We start from the raw sequence: 20,793 nt of genomic DNA on the forward strand, positions 1-20,793 counted from the left end.
GGACATTAGGATCTGTAACATTATGGTTTTCATGGAGACTTGGCTCGACCCCTCTTCAGATCTGGAGATTATTACTTCGGGCTGTTCTCCGGACCTGTAGCAACTTGCAATCAGATCTCCTGAGGGAGTTTACATTCGTCATTTAGCAGCGGTATATATTCCGCCACATGCCGACACAAATCAGGCCCTGGACGAGCTGCATGCAGTTATCGACAGGACAGAGACCTCACAGCCAGAGGCTGCATTTATTGTGGCCGGAGATTTCAACAACGCCAAGCTGAGGAAAGTCCTGCTGAGATACCATCAATTCAATCAGGAGAGACTTGATTCACGATTTAACAATGTTTATTTGACAAGAGCACACAGTAATGTGAATGTTTTAGTCTTTGGCATTTTAGACCCCTGTGTGATGTCATCAGGTTTAGAAAGGGGGTGAAGCAGAGCGCAGAATAGGAATACCCCCCCGGGGTCTAGACACTGGTGGTGGTTCAATTAGTCATGCAACATCCTCTGCCCTTAACCCTCAACAAGAGTAAGGAAAAACTACAAAAAATCTATTAACAGGGGAAAAACGTAGAAACCTCAGGAATAGCCACAGGGGGATGTGAGGGATCCCTCTCCCAGGATGGACAGAAGTGCAATAGATATAATAGGTCTATTGTGTCAGGCAGTCTTGTTGAATTTAGTCCGCGATCAGCCGCCAACATGATCAGATGCCGCCATAATCCACAATCCATCGTCATGATCCATGATCGGCTACCAACATGATACAGGATTATACATATGATCACCATCAATTGAGGTCGGCGATCTGGAAGAGGTGATGATGATTCTGCTGAAGACTGGAGGAGATTGGGGTGGAGGTGGGTTATGCATGTCAATGAATGACGGCTGACTGGGGAAGAGAGGGGATTCAAAGTTTGACAGGTGCTGAATGATTGGCTGAAAGAGACCGTGTTAGATCTGATTGACCATTTAGGTACGCCCACAATCAGCTAATCAATAAGGAGGTTAAGTCTTTCGGACTGAATTTACGGTAAGCTTCATTTCGATCAGGAGAGACTTGATTCACGATTTAACAATGTTTATTTGACAAGTGCACACAGTAATGTGAATGTTTGAGTCTTTGGCATTTTAGACCCCTATGTGATGAAAATTAAGGTCCAAGACCAAATAATGTAAAATGCCAGCAGAAATTATAAAATTGGTATAGCCCGCAACAGAAATTAAGTTGCTTGACAGACAGAAATTAAGGTCCACTGGACGGAAAGTAAAATAGCATGGTGAGTGCAAGATCTAAATGTAGAACCTAATAAAAGGTCAGCAAGGACCGAACTTAAATAAAAGGTCATATGACTGAACATAAATTAAGGTCCAAGACCAAATAAAATAAAATGCCAACAGAAATTATAAAATTGGTATAGCAACCACAACAGTAATTAAGTCAGCTTGACAAACAGAAATTAAGGTCCGCTGGACCAAAAGTAAAATACCGTGTGAAGCACATACGTCACCATGCACGTATGGGGTCTTTCCGACCATGCAAGCTACGAAGACCGTGTATGCAATGAGAGAGGGGAGAGTGACCAGGTGTGAGTTCTGAAGAAGTTGCAAGATAAATGACTTGCTTTGCTAGCATAACTCGAAACAGTGAGCAGATAAAACTAAACCACCTACAGTTATTGCGAGATTTACTTAACATCAGGTTTTTTAAATCTTTGATTGGATGGAAAGTGTTTATATGAGGACGGATATAGGAAGTGAAGGCAGAAGAAGAGCATCTTCCCAATTGTTGTAGGGAAGAAGAGGAAATACCTTGGTTGGCTGCAGAAGTAGCAGCTCCTATCCTGAATGAATGAGTTGAATAGAGTGCGGGCTATAGGTGGCTTTTAATTAGACTTGTTTTAGATGGTGATAGAACCATGTTTTGTTTTTTGATAGAGGAAGTTTCCGGGATGAGGAATACAGGACAACGGGGCTAGTAGAAGGTCTGTTTTGTAGATGCCAGTTGCAACTTGGGAAGGACGGGGGCCATGATGGGCTATGAAGACCATCATTTACCCCCGAACCCCGACATTCAACGGGTATAACAACAAGCAAAGAAAGCAGAATCGCGGGCTGACCTTATATATACAGTCTATGGGGCTGACCAGCGCGGAGAAATGCGCGTCCCGTGTGAACAGCCAGGCGGCTGCGCGCTTGAGAACGGCGCTGCGCTGCCTCGCAGCCTCGCAGCCTCGCTGCGTCCGGTGTAAACCCGGCATAACGAGTGTGGGGGCTCTGTGTGTTTGTGCCAGTGTTACAGTAGTGCTGAACACTGCGGAAGTCTTCCACACTGCTGGCTCACGCATGGGAGAGCGAGCGGTCGCGCCCGAGCAACTGCTGCAGCCTCCCAGTCCCAACGATCCAGACAAATGCCACATGTGAGTGAATCGCGGGCTGACCAGCGCGGAGAAATGCGAGTCCCGTGTGAACAGCCAGGCGGCTGCGCGCTTGGGAACGGCGCTGCGCTGCCTCGCACTCGTCACTTCTGGTGTTCGCTGGTGTTTGTGTATTGATTTCTTCTCTTCTTCTTCAACCCAATTCTGCTATTATCTGATTCACTAAAGCAAATTTTGAGTCACGTTTACATTTGTACTGTTCTTCACACATATCTCTCCCTCTCTTGGCGACTTGTTCGCTAATTCACGGTGATTTACACACTACTCGTGTCTGGTGATAGCTTAGCAACTTAGCTTTAGCAGCAAACGATGGCTTCTCCCTCTCACTCCCTTGCTCTCTCCTGCTCAGTGTGCTTGATGTTCAGTTACTCCTCTGCCTCCTTTAGCGATAACGGTATGTGTAGTAAATGTAGCTTATTCGCCAGTATGGAGGCGAGGATTAGACATTTGGAATCATGGTTCTGCACCATGGAGAGTAAATCTTTAACTGATGTAGTTAGCCAGTCCCCGGTAGCCGGTGCAAGCCAGGAAGCGGTAGCTTCTCCAGCCCACCAGGCAGCTCCCGAGCAGCCGGGAAGCCGGGTTGGCTGGGTGACTGTGCGAGATAAGAAGCGTAGTCCTAAACCAAAGCCCCCGGTTCACCACTAACCTGTTCACGTCTCTACTAAATTTTCCCCACGACAGTTAAATGTTTTCCTGAGGCCAGAGCAGGCCACATAGTCATATTTAAAACTGCTGGCTAAGGGTAAGCGTAAGTACAGTAAGATTATTATTCACGACTACGTCAGTCGTAGGTCACTAAAATCAATATTGATTCGGTGTGTACACATGCAAGGACAATGCCGAACTCTGTAATTTTCTCTGGACCCCTGCCTAATATGACCAGTGATTACATGTATTTGACATTGGCGAAGTTTTTTGGGGAAAACCTGGTCTGATTAGGAGAGGTTGCATTCATCCAACTTTGGATGGAGCGGCTCTCATATCTAGAAATATGACAATGTTTATTAGACAGTCCACACCATGACAATCCAGAGTTGAGACCAGAGTTGCAGTCTTACATGCTTCTCTGCACTTCTATTAGCGCAGTCACCCTCACAATTTACCTCACAATACTTTAGAAACTGTGTCTGCCCCCAGACCACCTAAATTAATTTTTTTTAAAGTAAACAGGAGAGGAGTAATACACTCAAACCTAATAAAATTTGACACAACCAATATATCAGTACCAAACAATAAAAGTATATAATGCGGTTTATTAAATATCAGGTCACTCAATCCAAAATCCCTACTTATAAATTATCTGATTACTGATCATCAGATCGATTTACTATGTCTAACCGAAACCTTGCTGCAAAATGGTGAATATGTAGGTTTAAATGAAGCGACGCCGCCCACCCATGTTAATACTCATATTCTTTGTAGCATAGGCTGAGGTGGAGGGGTTGCAGCAATCTCTAAATCTGAGTTATCTATCAATCCTTGACCGAAAGATAGTTATGACTCGTTTCAAAATCTTATAATCAGCCTCATACATCCAAGCCTGAAATCACATAAACCAGTTCATATAGTTATCATAAATCGTCCACCTGCCCTTTACTCTGAATTTTTATTTGAATTCTCTAAATTTCTTTCTGAGCTCGTTCTTAGGACAGATAAAATCATTATAGTAGGTGATTTCAACATTCATATAGATGTTGCCAAGGACAGCCTTAGTTCAGCATTTAACTCATTAATAGACTCGATTGGTTTTACTCAACATTTGAATAAACTCACTCACTGTTTGAATCACACTCTTGATCTTGTTCTGACATATGTCATAGACATCAAAAACGTAATAATATTTCCCCAAAACACTATTCTGTCCGACCATTTATTAATTACATTTGAATTTACAATTATTGACTACACTGACTCTGGACAGAAATTCTATTATAGTCTGTGTTTATCTGAAAAACCTGTGAACAAATTTAAAGAACTGCTTCTTTCTACACTTACCTCACAGCCATGTGTCAATACAATTCAGGAAAGTTATCAAAACATCACTCCCACACTAGTTGATAACTTTGTTAATAGTACAGCAGCCTCATTAAAAACAACCCTTGACGCTGTCGCCCCGCTAAAAAAGAATAAAGTAAACCAGAGATTAGCTCCATGGTATAATTCTCAAACACGTGTTTTATAACAGACATCATGGAAGCTGGAGAAGAAGTAGCATACCACCAGTTAATATGATTTTCACCTAGCCTGAACAAATAGGAATTAAAGGAACTCTGCCCCCACCTTCATTTGTTTACATGTCACTAACTATCTCACTTTTTCCTCCCATAGTCTCTTTCTCTCTTTCTCTGCAGGTATCTCTGACTCCAGAGCTGCAGGATAACAACTATCATTATTATTATTGTTACTATTATTATTAACAATAATAATGTTGCTGCTATCATTAATAATCAATAGCATCTTTACACTGTAGGCAGATGGCAGCCCACATTGAGTCTGGTTCTGCTAGAGCAGGGGTCGGCAACCCGCGGCTCCGGAGCCGCATGCAGCTCTTCAGCCCCTCTGCAGTGGCTCCCTGTACAGTGTTGTGCATGTTGCGCATATTTTCCGCGAACGGTGAACTTAATGAATCGGTTTTCATATGATGAACGTGAACGTGAGTGAACGTCAAGATGGATGTAAGTGACGTTTTTAAATCATCATCGTATCAGGCCATCATGAAATACCAGGAGCGGGCGAATGTATGTCTGTGTGTTTTTGAGTGTGCTCCCAGACAGCGCACACACACACAGGCCCCAGGGCTCCGCCCTCCCGACCCCGCTCACTCGCTCAGAGAGACACACAAAGTGAAACAGCCGGTCAGTGACTCACCAGCTGCTTCTTAACAGTGGAAAAAGTGAAAACAGAGTTTCTCTGGTCACAGCTGCTCAGAGATAAGCGCTGCAGCTTCTTGATCAGAGCAGAAGCTGCAGTTGGTTTGTACCAGCTTCAGTTCCTGTGTCCGCCTCCAGTCTGACCTGCTCTCACTTTTTGTTTTAATATTTCGTCAACTAAAATATGCGTCACATCCTATTACGTCTAGGGCCCGGCCCTTTTCCCTGCAGGTGGCTAATCTAGAGTTTCTGACCCCCGGCCTTGGTAAGCTAACAATGGATAAATCCCCAAAAAGAAAAGTCTCGGAAGAAAATAGAGAATTTCATTCTGCGTGGACTGATACATTTGCTTTCAATGCCAACGATGCTGGCTTACCTGTGTGTTTGATTTGTGATGAAAAATTAGCAAACAACAAAAAATGCAATGTTGAAAGACATTTCCATAATAAGCACACAGCATTTGCTGAAAAGTACAAAGCTGGAGATGAGAGAAAAGGAGCAATTTCGGAACTGCTGCAGAAAGCTGAGCAGAGCAAATATACTTTCAAGAAGTGGACCAAGTCTGTAAACTCAACTACTGCTGCTAGTTTTGTGGCCACTCAGGAGATAGTAAGGCGTGGAAAGCCGTTCACAGATGGAGAATACATGAAAGAATCGGACTTCGGACTTCAAAAACAAACGTGAAATTGTTTCACGTTTGTTAGAGATATGTCTCTCTCTGCAAAGACCGTCAAGGACAGGGCCATCAAAATGGCAACAAACATCACCAGACAGCAAATTGAGGACATCAATTCAGCTCAAGCATACTCAATAGCCTGTGATGAGTCAAGTGATGTAAACGATATGTGAACTCTGATGGGCTGCAGGAAGAAATCATTGAGTTGATACCGCTAAAAGGCCAAACACGGGGGGAGGACATTTGTGAGGCTGTTGTGAATTGTTTAAAAGCCAAAGAAATAAAAACCACTCACATGGTGTCAGTGGCTACTGATGGGGCACCTAGTATGAGAGGAGCACATAAGGGCTTTGTGACTTTACTTCAGAAGTCGCTAGATCGAAAGCTGCTGACGTTTCACTGCATCTTGCACCAAGAAGCACTGTGCGCTCAAACATTTCCCCCCAAATGTATGGAGGTGATGAACCTTGCTATTCAGATAGTGAACAAAATAATGGCAAAAGAGTTAAACCACCGACAATTCTGTTCATTGTTAGATGAAGTCGACAGCGCATATTCGGATCTACTGCTACATAACAAAGTCCGGTGGCTGTCCAGGGGAGACGTGCTGAAACGGTTTGCTGCTTGTCTGGAACATGTGAAAACCTTCCTGGAAAGCAAAGGCCTCACCTATCCCGAACTGGAAGATCTAGATTGGCTGGAAAAGTTGCACTTCATGGTGGATATGACAAGTCACTTAAACACGCTGAACAAAAGCCTCCAGGGAAAGGGAAGAGCGGCCCTGCAGATACTGGAGGATGTTTTGGCGTTTGAGCGCAAGATGACAGTGTTTGCCAGAGATGTACAGAGAGGTACGTTCTCTCACTTCCCCTCCCTGGGAGAGTTCAAAGAAGAACGTAATCACATAAATTGTGAGTATTTACAGCGTGCAATCATCGTAATGCAAACTGCATTTGGGGAAAGATTCAGCGAGGCAGCAGTGGACACTGCATGAAAAGAAGAATTTGTGTCAGTTAGTGCCCCTGTAAATTTCTGTGAAGGTTCAGGTTAACGACTGTTCACACGAATCTACAGGCAGCACAGAGGACTGCCAGGAACTGCCGGAAATTGACGTGGGGTTCCAGTGAGAAGCTTTGCAGTTGACCCCCCTGCTCCTAGGTCTATGGGGGGGGGGGGGGGGGGGGGTCTTTCACATGTAAATGACAGAGCTGTGATCTTTACAAAAGCAAATCAGAATAGTTTCACTCAGTGCTGCAGAGGTTACACCTTTTTAAAAGGTACTAACTCCCTTTTAAGAAAATCTCTCCTATAAATACATCAGGCTTAGTATAATTATAGAATCATTGATTGTAGCTTGAATAGATTTGCCTTATATAAGTAAGTATGCTATAATGAGTGTAATCAGTGATACAATTTTCAGGGTACATCTGATGATACATCAGAGATGTCTTTCTGCTGACACCAAAACACTGCTTCACATAAAGCATATCAGCTGTGTCATCGTGTGACAAAGTCCCAAACATCTGTCCTCCCAAACTACTGGGAAAAACTCAGCACCATATTCACATGTCCATGGCATACTAAGCTGTTGACTCTGCTGAAATTGCCTCATGGTTTGGACTTCCTATTGTTATTATTAACACTTTTATCCAAAGCGACTTACAATAAGTGCATTCAACTATGAGGGTACAAACACAGAACAGCAAGAATCATGTATGTACATAACCTTAATACCAGAAAGAATAAACTGGTCCTCAGTCACATACTCATCCTATATAAATGTAGAGTACAATTTAAAAACTGTTATAACCGCAGCTTCAAAAGTGGAAAGGTCACTTGTGAGGTTTTACTCTGAAAACGTCACACTCCTAATATAATGGTAGGGGAAACACTGCTGAGCCCCCCCCCACACAACGAGGCAGTCACTGCACATTTGGCCGAGACTCTCACTGCAAGTTCGGATTTGCAGTGTGGAAAATGACGCCATTGTATGTAAGTAACTGTTTAGTAATTGTTTTTTTACTGTGGATCTTCCAACGGTGATGTAGTGAGGCTATTTCCGTTTATTAATAATATACTAATGTTACTCATGTTGTTTTCCAGCTGCCTGTGCTATGACGTACTATGATGTACTATGAACCAGTATGAAGGAACTTCCGGTACATCCAACCCGACCTTGCAGCTCTTGTGGCAGCATTGAAAGGTTCAGGAGTCGACAGGGAAGAAAGAGGGTAAGATTAGATTCATATAGGTGTATATTGTCATTGAACTGTGCTGATTGTACTGATTATGTTTACAGCTGATTGAAGCGGGGCAGATGACATGGCACCATCCTTCCACAGCCAGGAGCTCACCGACCTGTGTGCCACACTTCAAATAAGACAAAAGCTACACTGAATCTCACAGCTACACACCACAGATGTCTACACACTGGAGCAGATTCGGACTCAGTCCCACCAAGAACTTATGACCCAGAGGCAGCAAAGAGACATTTCAAGCTTCCTTGAAAATCTGATTAGTTTTTCATTGGCTAAGCTAGTTGTGTTTTTACAATATTTGTACCTTGTAAATGTTTTTTTCCCCTCTACAATATGTACAACATATAACATCAAGCATCACATGAATAAATGTATAGTCTTCAGTATATGCAGTGCTTTTGGTAAAGGCTAACTAATAATTAATATTAATATATAAATTATTAGTAATATAACTATGTATTAATTATTATTAATTTTGTGTGGGAGGGGTTTACCCACGTGTGTATTATAATGAGCCAGGTTGACCAATAGCAACAGATCTACCAGCCAATCACAAGTGACTTTTCGTTTCAAAGGTCTGTGGTTTCATCCGATGGTGAAGTGAGATAAGTTCTGACAAGCAATTTTGCTGCGATTCATATGCTAATTCGATCACACCTTTGCTCCACGACTCCTCGGTGGCACTCCCCCCTCCCCAGCCCCCCCACTGCGCTACCAGGATTATGTTTCTGCCAATTTGTGTCATGGGACAACGCGGAATTCACAATAACTGCCAGGAATTAGGCGAGTTTGCAGGTGTTTGCAGGGGGGGAAATTCGGCTTTTCGTGCAGTGGTGTGTGTGAAGAGTTGAACTATTTGTGTGTGTGTGTGTGTGTGTGTATGTATGTATGTTAACTATGTGTGTGAACTAAGTGAATAGTAAAATCCCAGGAGATAAGACACAGACACATGCTGAAGTCCTCCTGGCCAAGCCAAGACCCAGACACAGGCTGAAGGCTTCTTCGAGTTCTTGGTGGGGGGAGACGAGGACAGTCTCAGATTTGTCGCCCTGATGTCATCTTGGCAGTTACAAAAGCAGAAATAGTATGCATGAGCAGAAATAACATATTTTGTGGTATAATGGTAACATTTTCCATTCCAACACTTTTAGTTTTTTAAACTTAAATATGTCTCCCCACGTCTCTACAGACTCCCCAAAAATGAGAAAAAACACTATCTCGTGTGCTCAAACGATCCATTCTGGTTTCAAACCCTGTGAGACACCAAATGGGGCTCCAGGTTTCAGGTCTGCCCACAGAGGGTTGTTCCACCCACTGTCTCAGATCAAATTTACCTTTCAGCTTAAGTTTATTTTCCTCACTGACGCTGCTCCAGTGAACAGAGATGTCAAAGGTACAAGGAAAGCACCCCTGTTGCTCTGTTGTAGGCTGCACAAAGCAACAAAGAAGTCTCCATCTTCTCCCTACATCTGAGGATTTGATGGCCCAGTGGGTTAATTGTACACTGCTCCAAAAAATTAAGGGAATACTTAAATCACACAATCATCAGATCTTGATGAACGAATTATTAAAGTTGAGGACAAAATGACGTAACAACGGTCAATAGAAACCAAAATCATCAACCCATTGAGGGCTAGATTCAAAACCACACCGAAAATAAAAGTACAAAATTTTAATCACAGGGTGATCCAACTTGCGTGAATTCCATTATGGCAACTCATAATGTGACTCAGTAGTGTGTATGGCCTCCGTGTGCCTGTATGCACTCCCAACAATGTCTGGGTATGCTCCTGATGAGTCGACGGATGGTGTCCAGGGGAGTCTTCTCCCAGAACTTGATCAGGGTATCAGTGAGCTCCTGGACACTCTGTGGCAGTGTCACCAACAGGTGTGACTGATAAAAAACCCAAGTACACAGCCCTACACAGAGAACCTTCCTTAGTTTAAAAATAAACACTTTATTTTAATCTTTATACATTATAAACACAGTAAAACTGCCAGATGGGGGAAACGGCACCAGAGCACCACCTGAAAGGAATGCAGAAAAAGGTTGTCACCTACTCCTAGGCCTGCTTATAAATGCATACAACCCACACCACAGCACATCATTTAAATATAATTTGCATGCAAGCAATAGAAAGACCATCACCCCCTACAACAGGCACACAAGAATTCATCCTGATATATAAAAACAAACCAAGTTTCCACCCGCACAACAACCTCTTAAGGGCGAGGACACCTAAAGGGTTTCCCCTCCCCCTTTTCAGAACAGGATGCTATGTCTCTTTAATGTGACTGATCTAGAGCATATACACCCCCAGACTTGGACCTAAATTAATCGAAAGGGGAAATAATTCATAAATACACTCTAACATATCATCAGAGGAGACAAACAATAGGTAACAAATTACAATAAGGAAAAAAGTTATTGTCCGCGAGTCTCGGTCGACACAAAAGAAAGAAAAGAACGAGTCCCTCTACCAGTCTCTGTATTCCAAGCCTCGTCGGGATCTTCAGGAGCTCGTTGACGTCACTGACGCTGTCGTCAGATGCACCAATTGACCTCGTCCCGGTGAGCCACAGCGCTGTCGGCTCCGCATACCTCCGCCTGAGGAGGAGGCACACCAAGACACAGACCATGTAAGCCAGCTGATCAGCGTCTACTCAGCGATTACTCACGCAACAAACAGTGCAGCTCGAGATGGTGATCGACCGTAGCCGGTGTGGAGACTGTAATCCGTGGCATACAATACACTGTACTTAAACTTGTTCTCATACCTAACCTTTTTTATATTAACAGCCTACCTCCCTTAGCTTTATTCAATATCACACATACATGAATGCACTGTGCTTATAAGAAACTGTGACCTACGCCTTAGAAAGAATTCAAGCAGCTGCCCCAGGTTCTGAAGGGCAGATAGGAAAGGCGTTGTTTTGTCTGGAAAATGCGCATGCTTACACACACAGAACATACAGCCGTTAAAGCAGGAACACAATGTTCCTCACTCCAATGAACAACAACACCGTATAAACAGAGTCAAGGCTTGTTTGTAAAACACAAAACCAAACACTGTCAGAATGTGAAGATTTGCCCAGCAACTGTCAAAGGAGGGGCGAAACAGGGAGCTGCTCCTCATCATTCGTGGATTCCAGTGCCAAGAGGCTGGGACCACGCTTGCACACCATCTAGGGAGAGCCAAGTCTAAACCACGGCGACTCCCCCTCGTTATTGACCAATGAAGTTCTACCTACTATTATAAGTATTGCACCCGCTGTCCGTTCGGCGCGACTCTTGACTACCCCGTGCTACTAGATGGCCGAGGCTGTGCATTGAGTGCCCATAGCTATGCTGTAACTTTTCATAGCTATGCTGTACCTTTTCATTGCTTCTAAATAAATACTTGTTGAACCAAACCGAGACCGGCTCTTCTCATACCTCGGGACAAAAGAACACGACACCGGCAGAGCATGGAGATTTGAACATACAACTGGTTTGGGAAAGTATGGGCACAGAAAACGGGGCTAGGGGTTAACAAAACCCTGGTACTAGTGGGTGTCTGCTACCCTGACCTACCAACCCACTATCACCCTCTTGAGTTCCTGCAGGGGGGGCTGTCCTCTTCTACTGGCAGCATGTTGGTGAGGCACGAATGTAGATTATTCCGGTGCACTGTTTGCAAATGCCCTTCTTTACCCTCTGGGTGGAGAAGGTGCACTGGCCGGTTTGGCCTCACTTGGGAAACAACCACAAAGAAGGATAAGCCCCAGTAAGGAGCCAATTTTCCTTGGCCTCGTCTTCTGATGTTCCGCAGGAGCACCCGCTCTCCAGGTATTAGTGGTAATGCTCGTGCTGTCCGGTTATAGCGAGCCTGGTCTCTGGCCTGCCTGTTTTGTGCAGCGAACTGGGCCTTTGAGAAGGCCTCCAGTTACTTTCGGTGGTGAGAATGTACCCAACCATCCAAGGAATGACGATTCCTCCAACGCCACTGCAATGGGACCACTCCAACGCACAACTCTACTGCTGCCCCTAGGTTGGCTGTGTCCAGGTGAACTAAGGGGTTACTGTCTGTGAACACAGTGAAAGTAACACCCCACAGATAACCCTTGAATGTTTCGGTGATGGCCCACTTAAGGGCTAGAAGCTCTAATTTGAACGAACTGTAGTTTTGATCATTCCTCTCGGTGGGTATTAGGCTGCATTGGCGATTACCCTCTCCCTACCATCCTGGACCTGCGAAACCTTCCATACTGGCATCTACGTACACCTTAAAGGGAAGGTCATAATTAGCATAAGATAATATAGGGCACTGCAGGAGGGCTTGCTTTAGCTGAAAGAAACTCTGCTGACACCCCTCATCCCACTGAACTGGACTGGACTTTTGAGACCCTTTCCTTCGAAGGAGGCCATGCAAGGGGGCTGCAATCTTGGCATTGAATTGAATGAATCGCCTGTAATAGCCAGCAAATCCAAAATAGGAGCGTACCTGTCTCACTGTCGCTGGGACTGGTCAATCTCTCACAGCTGCTGTCTTCTCTGGGTCGGTAGCTACCCCCTGTTTGGGGACAGATATTCATTTACCTTGCCACACAGGCACCTCTGGACCATGCGTTGGAAAGTTGCAGGGGCGTTGCACAGGCTAAATGGCATCCGCTGAAACTCAAACAGACCAATGGGTGTAGTGAAAGCAGTCTTTTCTCTGTCACTAGGATCAACCTCGACCTGCCAATACCCACTTGCCAGGTCGAGCGTGGAGTACCATAGGGACTCTTTCAGGCCAGTCAGGGACTCACTCTATCCTGGGGACTGGGAAGGCATCCTTGTGGGTGACACAGTTTAATTTGTGGTAGTCACAGAATCTGTAACTTCCATCTTTTTTCTTCACCAGCACAATAGGCACGGCCCTTGGGCGAGAGCTCTCCTGAACCACTCCACCCTCCAGTATTCCTTGAAGAAGGATCCAAAGTTCTGGATACAAGGATGGTTGGACCAGCCGGTATCATTCACTCACAGGTGGGGCGTCACCCTTGGGGATCGGGTGGGGGACCACCCTTGTGCACCCAAAGTCCTCCTCATTATCTACAAAAACCGCAGACCACTTGGTCAGCAGCTTTTGCAGCTGCTGATGCTGATCAGGTGTCAGGTCTTCCCCTTCCAAAGTTCAGGAGGAGGACAGCTCAGCCAGGCCCTCCCCAACTGCACAGATGTCCACCTGGACCCCGGAAGGTTCTGGATTGGTGAAGACCAAATCTTCTTTAGTATGTACATCCTGCACATCAACTTGTTATACCGATGCCAATGGATGTTTCTGGGGCAGTTCAATGGGGTATGGATTAGGCTTGAATAGCCTCACCAGAACCTTTCCTCCCTGCATCCAACCCACAGTCCTGGTTACTAACCACAAGTCTTCCATCCCTTCGACCACAACGTAGCTATCAGGAATGCCAGCACCCTGTGGAATGTGAGTCCAAACCACTGTTTCTTTCTCTGGGGGAATCCACACTGGGGCTTGCTTTTTCAGCTTAGGCAAGCCCTTGAAAGTCAACTGGGTTGGGGTCCACGCTTATCTTTCGGCAGGCCGAGAAAGCCTTCTACCATGCTGCAGCGGCGGTTGGGGGGAATGTCAATTTGACAGCAGCGATTCCGGGGTGAGGGCCCTGAAAGAGACTGTCCTACAAATGTTTAATCACATTCATGCCAAGGATTCCACAAGCAGAGTTGATACAGCCATCTTTCACTACAACTGCCCCCTTCTCTGCTACCTGCACATCCCCAATTTCAAAATCCAATATTGCATATCCCTCATAGGGTATTCTCAGTTGTTGGGACATGGTTTTTGTGAAACCAAAGTTCGGCCTACATGGGCAGTCAAAAGCCTGAAGCCGCATGTCCTTTGTTCCGGAGAAAACCAGAGCCTCCAGAACTCAGTCTCCCAGGGTGCCTCAACGTCACACAGAGGTGTGAAAACCGACAGGAGACACAAGTTTCAACTCCTATTGGTCACTCTGGGCCCCATGACCTGTGAGGTCACTGGGCCAATATAAGGCCTGTTCCCCCTCTCTTCTATCTCTTTTCTACAATCCCTCCGAGGGGAGAAGGCTGTCCAGCCTCTTTCCATTCACCTCTTCGAGAGGAGCACACCACTCCTTCCACGAATCCTCTCAGAGGAGAAGGGCGACGGTCCAGCTCACTCTTTCAACTCAAATCAACTTCATGGAGGAGAGTTGCAGCTTCCAGCTCATCTCACCAAGGAAACCTTCTCGCAATCCAAGCTCTACCAACCTCTAAGCCGTGACGCGATGTCCTGCAGGAGAACTTCAAACAGCAACTGAGCTGCACATCCCAACAGAACCACGAAGGCAGGAGCCACACAACCAGCAAGACGATTTCACAGAACTTCAAACAGCACAGCAACTTCTTTTTTCCCCTTTCCACGGACGGGTAACACAACTGGGCTTAATACTTATACTAGGCTAAGCAAAGACTGTTTATTCGATTCTGTGTGATGTTTATAAGTTTGATTTGTGTTGCTGTGATATTGTGGTTACAAGTTATTTGAAAGTTAATGTTAGTTATGCTCTTCAGTCTTTCCTTGCATGCATCTAGTAACTTTCTCTAATTTGGCACACACACAGACACACGCATATCACAGCACCTAATTATCTCTGACCCCCGCTACATATCGTAAAACATTCCAAAGGGGGGAGGGTGTTATCTCTTTGGCCAGCCGCCATTTTGGAAGCACGCTGACTCACACAGACACACACACATGCATACTCACATACCTATCTTTGTTTAGTAAGTACACCGTTAGTAATTTGTGTTTTTTATACTCTATTATATTCATAATAAATGTTTTTCTTTGACAAATGTTTTTTCATTAATGTTGCATAAGTGAATTTTGCCAACCTCTACACTGTCAAGAACTCCATATCCTTCAACTTAGCTAACTATCTATATGGTAATTTTGGTTATAGTTATTCATTTAATTGTTAATCAGAGTTCCAAATTTGTAGTTAGTACTTTTATGAGACTTAAACAATAAATTGGCTATATTTTCCCTTCCTTTGAAGGGTGGTTCCCCGAGGTAACTTTAATCAATTAAAGTTAATATTTAATATTAATATTTTAAATATTAATATTCAATATTTTATTTCGATAACCAAATTTATTGAATGCCGAAAGTCACACCATTTTATGGTATCACGTTTAATGCATTATTGCACAACACAGGCCATTAGCAGCTCGCAATGATAGACAGGGGAGGTCTCCTGCGTCCCCCACCGGGCCGTCACCACAGATCTACCAAAAGAGAGATTGGCCCAGTTAGGTCACTGAGGATCCAGTGTCTAAGACGAAAGGGATCTTCTTACCTCTCATATTATATTTAGGGGCACTCCCCAACGAATAACTGCCTCTGTGGAGGTGCTGGTTGGGTTCCTGCAGCGGTCGAGGGTCCCAAAAACCTTCCCGCCTAGGTTGACAACACGGACAGTTCCTCTGTACATGGCCAATCCTTACAAATGGGCCTCCCTTGGGCAGCCCACTGGAACTCACGGGCTCCATATGAGGAAAAGGGTGGCATTCTGCAGGGGGCGCTGGTCGTCTCCAATTGGTGCGGCCGAGTGTGCGACTGATTGAGGAGTATTTACCACCATATTATGAAACTCCCAGAATCTAAGGATAAATTACCCCAGCCCTTCTTCTGCTTCTTGTTTGCAACTAAAAAACTGGTCCCTTATATAAGCAATGGACTGGGGTGGCTGGTATAAACTGGCCAGGAAATCCAATAACTTGTTATCTGTGTCTCTGCTGGCTGCTGGAAGCAGTACAACTTCCCTTTAATATCGCCCTGCATTTAAGACAAAATCTACCTTTTGGACTGTCCCCAGACCCTGAACCTTATGCCATCCTTCCCATTAATTGTAGGTACCCAAGGACTTCCCATAAACCAGGGGAGAACCGCATTAATTTAGCACATCATTTAAATATAATTTGCGTGCAAGCAATAGAAAGACCATCACCCCCTACAACAGGGCCCACAAGAATTCATCCTGATATATAAAAAAACAGTTTCCTCTTAAGGGCGAGGACACCTAAAGGGTCTACCCCCCCCCCCCCCCCCCTTTTTAGAACAGGATATTATGTCCCTTTAATGTGACTGATCTAGAGCCTATACACCCCCAGTCTTGGACCTAAATTAATCGAAAGGGGAAAAATTCATAAATACATTCTAACATATCATCAGAGGAGACAAACAATAAGGTAACAAATTACGATAAGGAAAAAAGTTATTGTCCGCGAGTAACATACAAACAGTGCAGCTCGAGATGGTGATCGTCCCTTAGTCAGCTCAGAGAGCACTGTCCTCTCCTTTTTCTTGTCGCAACTTTTGCATGTGTCTCCGCCATTTTCCACCGATCTGCTCGCCTGTCGCTCTCGTCCCCGCTCCTTAACACACCTTGGTCCAATCTTCTCCGTCCATCAGTTTCGGCGCCGTTCGGTCCACAGGTGAACTTTATCATCAGTTAGAGAAAGAGGGAGAAGAGAGAGTAATGGGGGCAAACTTCACACTCACATGATATCTGCTTTGGGCAGGTCAAAAATACATATTGTCAGTATTGACAGTTCATACCGTCCATATGTGAAAGCAGTATTTGGCGGCGTCAGATACACGGACACCCAAAGACATAATGTCCCAAAGGTGCTCAATTAGATGTAGGTCAGGGGAGCGTGAGGGCCAGTCAATGGCATCAATTTACATTATATTACATTACATATCATTTAACTGACACTTTTATCTAAAGTGACTTACAATAAGTGCATTCAACCATTACAGTACAAACCCAGAACAGCAAGAATCATGTACAATTAGTCTTCAAAAAAGCCAAACTACAAGTGAAATAATTTTAGAATTTTATATTTTTTTAAATAGAAACTAAAGGTCCCACTAGAGGACGTCAAGCCCTCATACCACCCTCATGGAGTCGGTTTCTGACAGTTTGGTCAGAAACATGCACACCAGTAGCCTGCTGGAGATCATTTTGTATGGCTCTGGCAGTGCTCCTCCTCGCACAAAGAGCAGATACCGGTCCTGCTTCCTGACCTGTCCAGCTCTCCTTGTGTAATGGCTGGTCTCCTGGTATCTCCTCCATGCTCTTGAGACTGTGCCTGGAGACACAGTAAACCTTCTTGCAGCCGCACGTATGGATGTGCCATCCTGGGGGCGCTGGACTACCTGTGCAACCTGATTGGGCTGCAGGTACCGCCTCGTGCTACCAGTAGTGACAAGGACACTAGCAGAACACAAAACTAGTGAAGAATCAATCAGGAATGATAAAAAGAGAGTAATTGTCTATGGCCACCACATGCAAAACCATTCCTTTTTTTAGGGTTGTCTTGCCTTTGACTTGCCATTGCAACTGTTGTCACTTTCATTAGCACCATATATATTAACCCTTCTGAAATAGGGAAAAAGTAAGAAAAAAACCCACCCGATTAATGTTCCAACTGCATTGGGGATAACCCTGACTTATCACCATAGTGTACAAGGCCAAATTTTACACAATGGGATTAATAGAATGATATCTGAGAATGGAGAATTTAAAAACATTTGAATCTTTGAAAGCTTAGTATCACATTTCAAATAAAGATTTCTAAAATACTTAGGCCAGACATTATGCCTACAAGAAAACCAACTCACTGGAAATCATAGATTCTAACCCATTAGAGATTTTATTTTGGACTATAAAGAGCACAAACATGTTATTAAAAGATGTTTAGTTTGCATCTGGAAAAACTGGCATGGTTAACATCTTGGTGTACATTGGACAAATGTAGAGATAACAATCATAATAACTACAAGTAAAAACGTGCTTATAAAACAATATGTATAATATAAAACCCACAACCATATAAATTATATTAATTAACAAAAATATAGATATTAAAAGTAATAGACATCACAAGTATAAATCTAACTGTCTCCAATGTAAAACTCACATTGGCACCTGGCTTCAATGCCTGTGGGAATGCAATACATTTGAGATACACAGCATTAGACAATCAAGTGTTTGCAAATCTACTTCTATGTCTCCTTGGAAATATTCCTGACACACTAATATAACATCAAGATACTGTTCAATCACCTTTGATACGGGCAAGTAAAGGCATTATGGTGAAATCGGTCAGGGATGACCCTCCCTTTATTTCTATGTGGAAATCACTGATTTCTGAAGTTGTTATGTTGGGGGAAAAAGGATGTTTTATCAATGAGAGATTTATGCTTTTGTCTGGTGATGGAAGAGACCATTGGAGATTCTGGGAATCAAATATGACCTGCTGTATTTTAGTATACTAAAGTTTGTTGTGAGGTATGTGAATAGAAAGAGCTGAATCCATAGACCAAAAGAAATGACTGTTTTCTGTATATCATTTTCATTTTATAATATGTGGGCACTCCACCTCCTTCTTTACGCTGTGGACAAGTCTTGTGGCATTTTGAATTGTGTTCGTGAAGTTTCAATACAAAATAGAGCATACATTTTTTAGTTTTTTGGAAAATAAGTAAACCTGCTAAAAGGTTATTGTCTCTTTTCACATTGCCAGAAGAGGAGTCCTTTTATCTTAGGGTAAGCTTTTAGAGCTTATTACTTTTGCAATGGAGGTTATTTTTTCACCCATGTCTTTTTGTTTATTTCATTTTTAGAAGGATTACATAAACTACTAAACTATTAAATTTTGGTTTCACTGTCTTAAACTAATTTTATGAGAAATATGATCACTTCCCTTTTGAATATTTCTACTATGAGAGCTAGACAATCATATTGGCAGAGTTATTCGCTTTACTGACTGTCATTGTAGTTTGCGGGCTGCATTCAACCCTAAAGTGCGCAATTTGGAAATGGCTAATATCTCTGGCTGTATATATCTTACTGCAGAATAAATCTGGGACCAATCAGACACCTCTCTGTCGGTACTATATGATAATTAAGAATCTAAAAATCTAGTTCATCAAGTGAATAGAATAGAATAGAATAGATTGTTTGACTTTTCAGAGGTCAACTTTACTATGCCTTCATCCAGCAGTTTGTATTGTGTGTCATTCATTGCCATTATCCTTCAGGGGTTTTCTCACAGTCTTCAGGTAGTCCGAGTCTGGATAGCATTCACTGAGAAAACACAAATTTCAAAGAGACGATTACATTTAGGTGGAGCAGTAGGTCGCAAAGTGTTTCTCCCTCATGCTCCCATCCCACTAACTTTGACGAAAATTTGAATCCAGCAAAGATCTGGACCCCAAACATAATACATAGAGCCTTAGTGTATGCAGTGTTTACCTAAAATGTTATACAAACAAAGCTTGTGTCAAGTTTTATCTGGATGTTTTTTGTTTTGCTGCTTAAATGCAGTAATTTTGGCATTTTTGGTATCACAGCCACCAAGCATCTAATTTATTCACTTAAAAATAATAAACAAGACCAGGTCAAATTGTCACAGCCTAGTCTGCCATGCATTGTTTTGATCCTGTCTCTGTTCTCCTGTCATTTCAGATCCAGTCACTCCCACAAGCCTCTGATTACCCCTTCACCTGAGTTTCCCCACCCACATACTCACCTGCATCCTATTCCCTCATTAGTTCCTCTGTGTATATTTACATACATTATATTTAAAATGTACTGCCCTTAAAGGGATAGTTCACCGAAAAATTGAAATTCAATCATTATCACTATGCCGATGGAGGGGTGGGTAAAGTGTTTGAGTCCACAAACGTTTTTTGGACTCCAAAAATAAGAAATTCCTCCATACTGCTCTTGAGGTGTCATCTAAGTGTCCGCAAGCCGCAACATTTAAATTTGACTCCAAACGGCATCATTTACACCATGATTTTGCAATATTAACTTACACTTGGTTCCCTCCATATGCTTGTATTTTTAGGGGGATGGAAGAGTTGACCATGTCCCCTCCATCTTTACCAGCAGCAACAGTGAACAAGAGCTGCTGGTGAAAGGCCTTGTCCAGCAGCTTGAAAACCTTCCTGCCGTCAAGGTTGTCAGGCAGGTAAGCACAGAGATGCAGACCTGAATATGGTTGGCCAGGGTGAGGATGTTTTTCCTGCAGGCAGAGAAGTTAGGTTTCACTGGTGCACCAAACATCACTGTCTCCTATAAATTATTTTCAGGGTATGTACAATTTTGTCAACTTAATATCAACAACTGCATTTGTGACAAATACCCTAGAAATTTATGCAGCTAATTATGGAAAAGATTGAGGTTGAGTGTATTGGCCATGTGACAGTTAATACTTATTCTGCTAAATATCTTGGCTCTCTGTCCCAAACTGTCAACCAAAACTGCGAAAGCCTTGCATTTTTTTTACAGCAACCTCAGCCTGAACAAACATGTTTAAAAAGTTACCCATTCATGTTTTATGCAACTCCAAGTTCAGCTAAATTTAATCAAAGAGAAATTAGATTGTTATTCATGCTTTAATTTTCTCTCATCTAGACTATAGCAGCTCACTCTATATTTTTCAGAGAGAATTACAT

At 43.4% G+C, this 20,793-nt stretch overlaps 1 protein-coding gene across 1 annotated transcript in view; it reads right to left on the minus strand.

Moving 5' to 3' along the window:
- Positions 1-19,036: 19,036 nt before the first annotated feature.
- The window catches only part of dtx3l1 (deltex E3 ubiquitin ligase 3L1), a 37,719-nt gene continuing 35,962 nt past the window's right edge, over positions 19,037-20,793 (minus strand). The window contains exons 4-5 of the mRNA XM_034571841.1: positions 20,152-20,360; positions 19,037-19,417 (exon numbers count right to left, since the gene is read on the minus strand). Of these exons, the coding sequence (XP_034427732.1) occupies positions 19,348-19,417; positions 20,152-20,360 (279 nt within the window). The 3' untranslated portion in view covers positions 19,037-19,347. The remainder of the gene's footprint in view (positions 19,418-20,151; positions 20,361-20,793) is intronic.

Source organism: Hippoglossus hippoglossus, chromosome 20 (assembly GCF_009819705.1).
Source record: "Hippoglossus hippoglossus isolate fHipHip1 chromosome 20, fHipHip1.pri, whole genome shotgun sequence".
Lineage (NCBI taxonomy): Eukaryota > Metazoa > Chordata > Actinopteri > Pleuronectiformes > Pleuronectidae > Hippoglossus > Hippoglossus hippoglossus.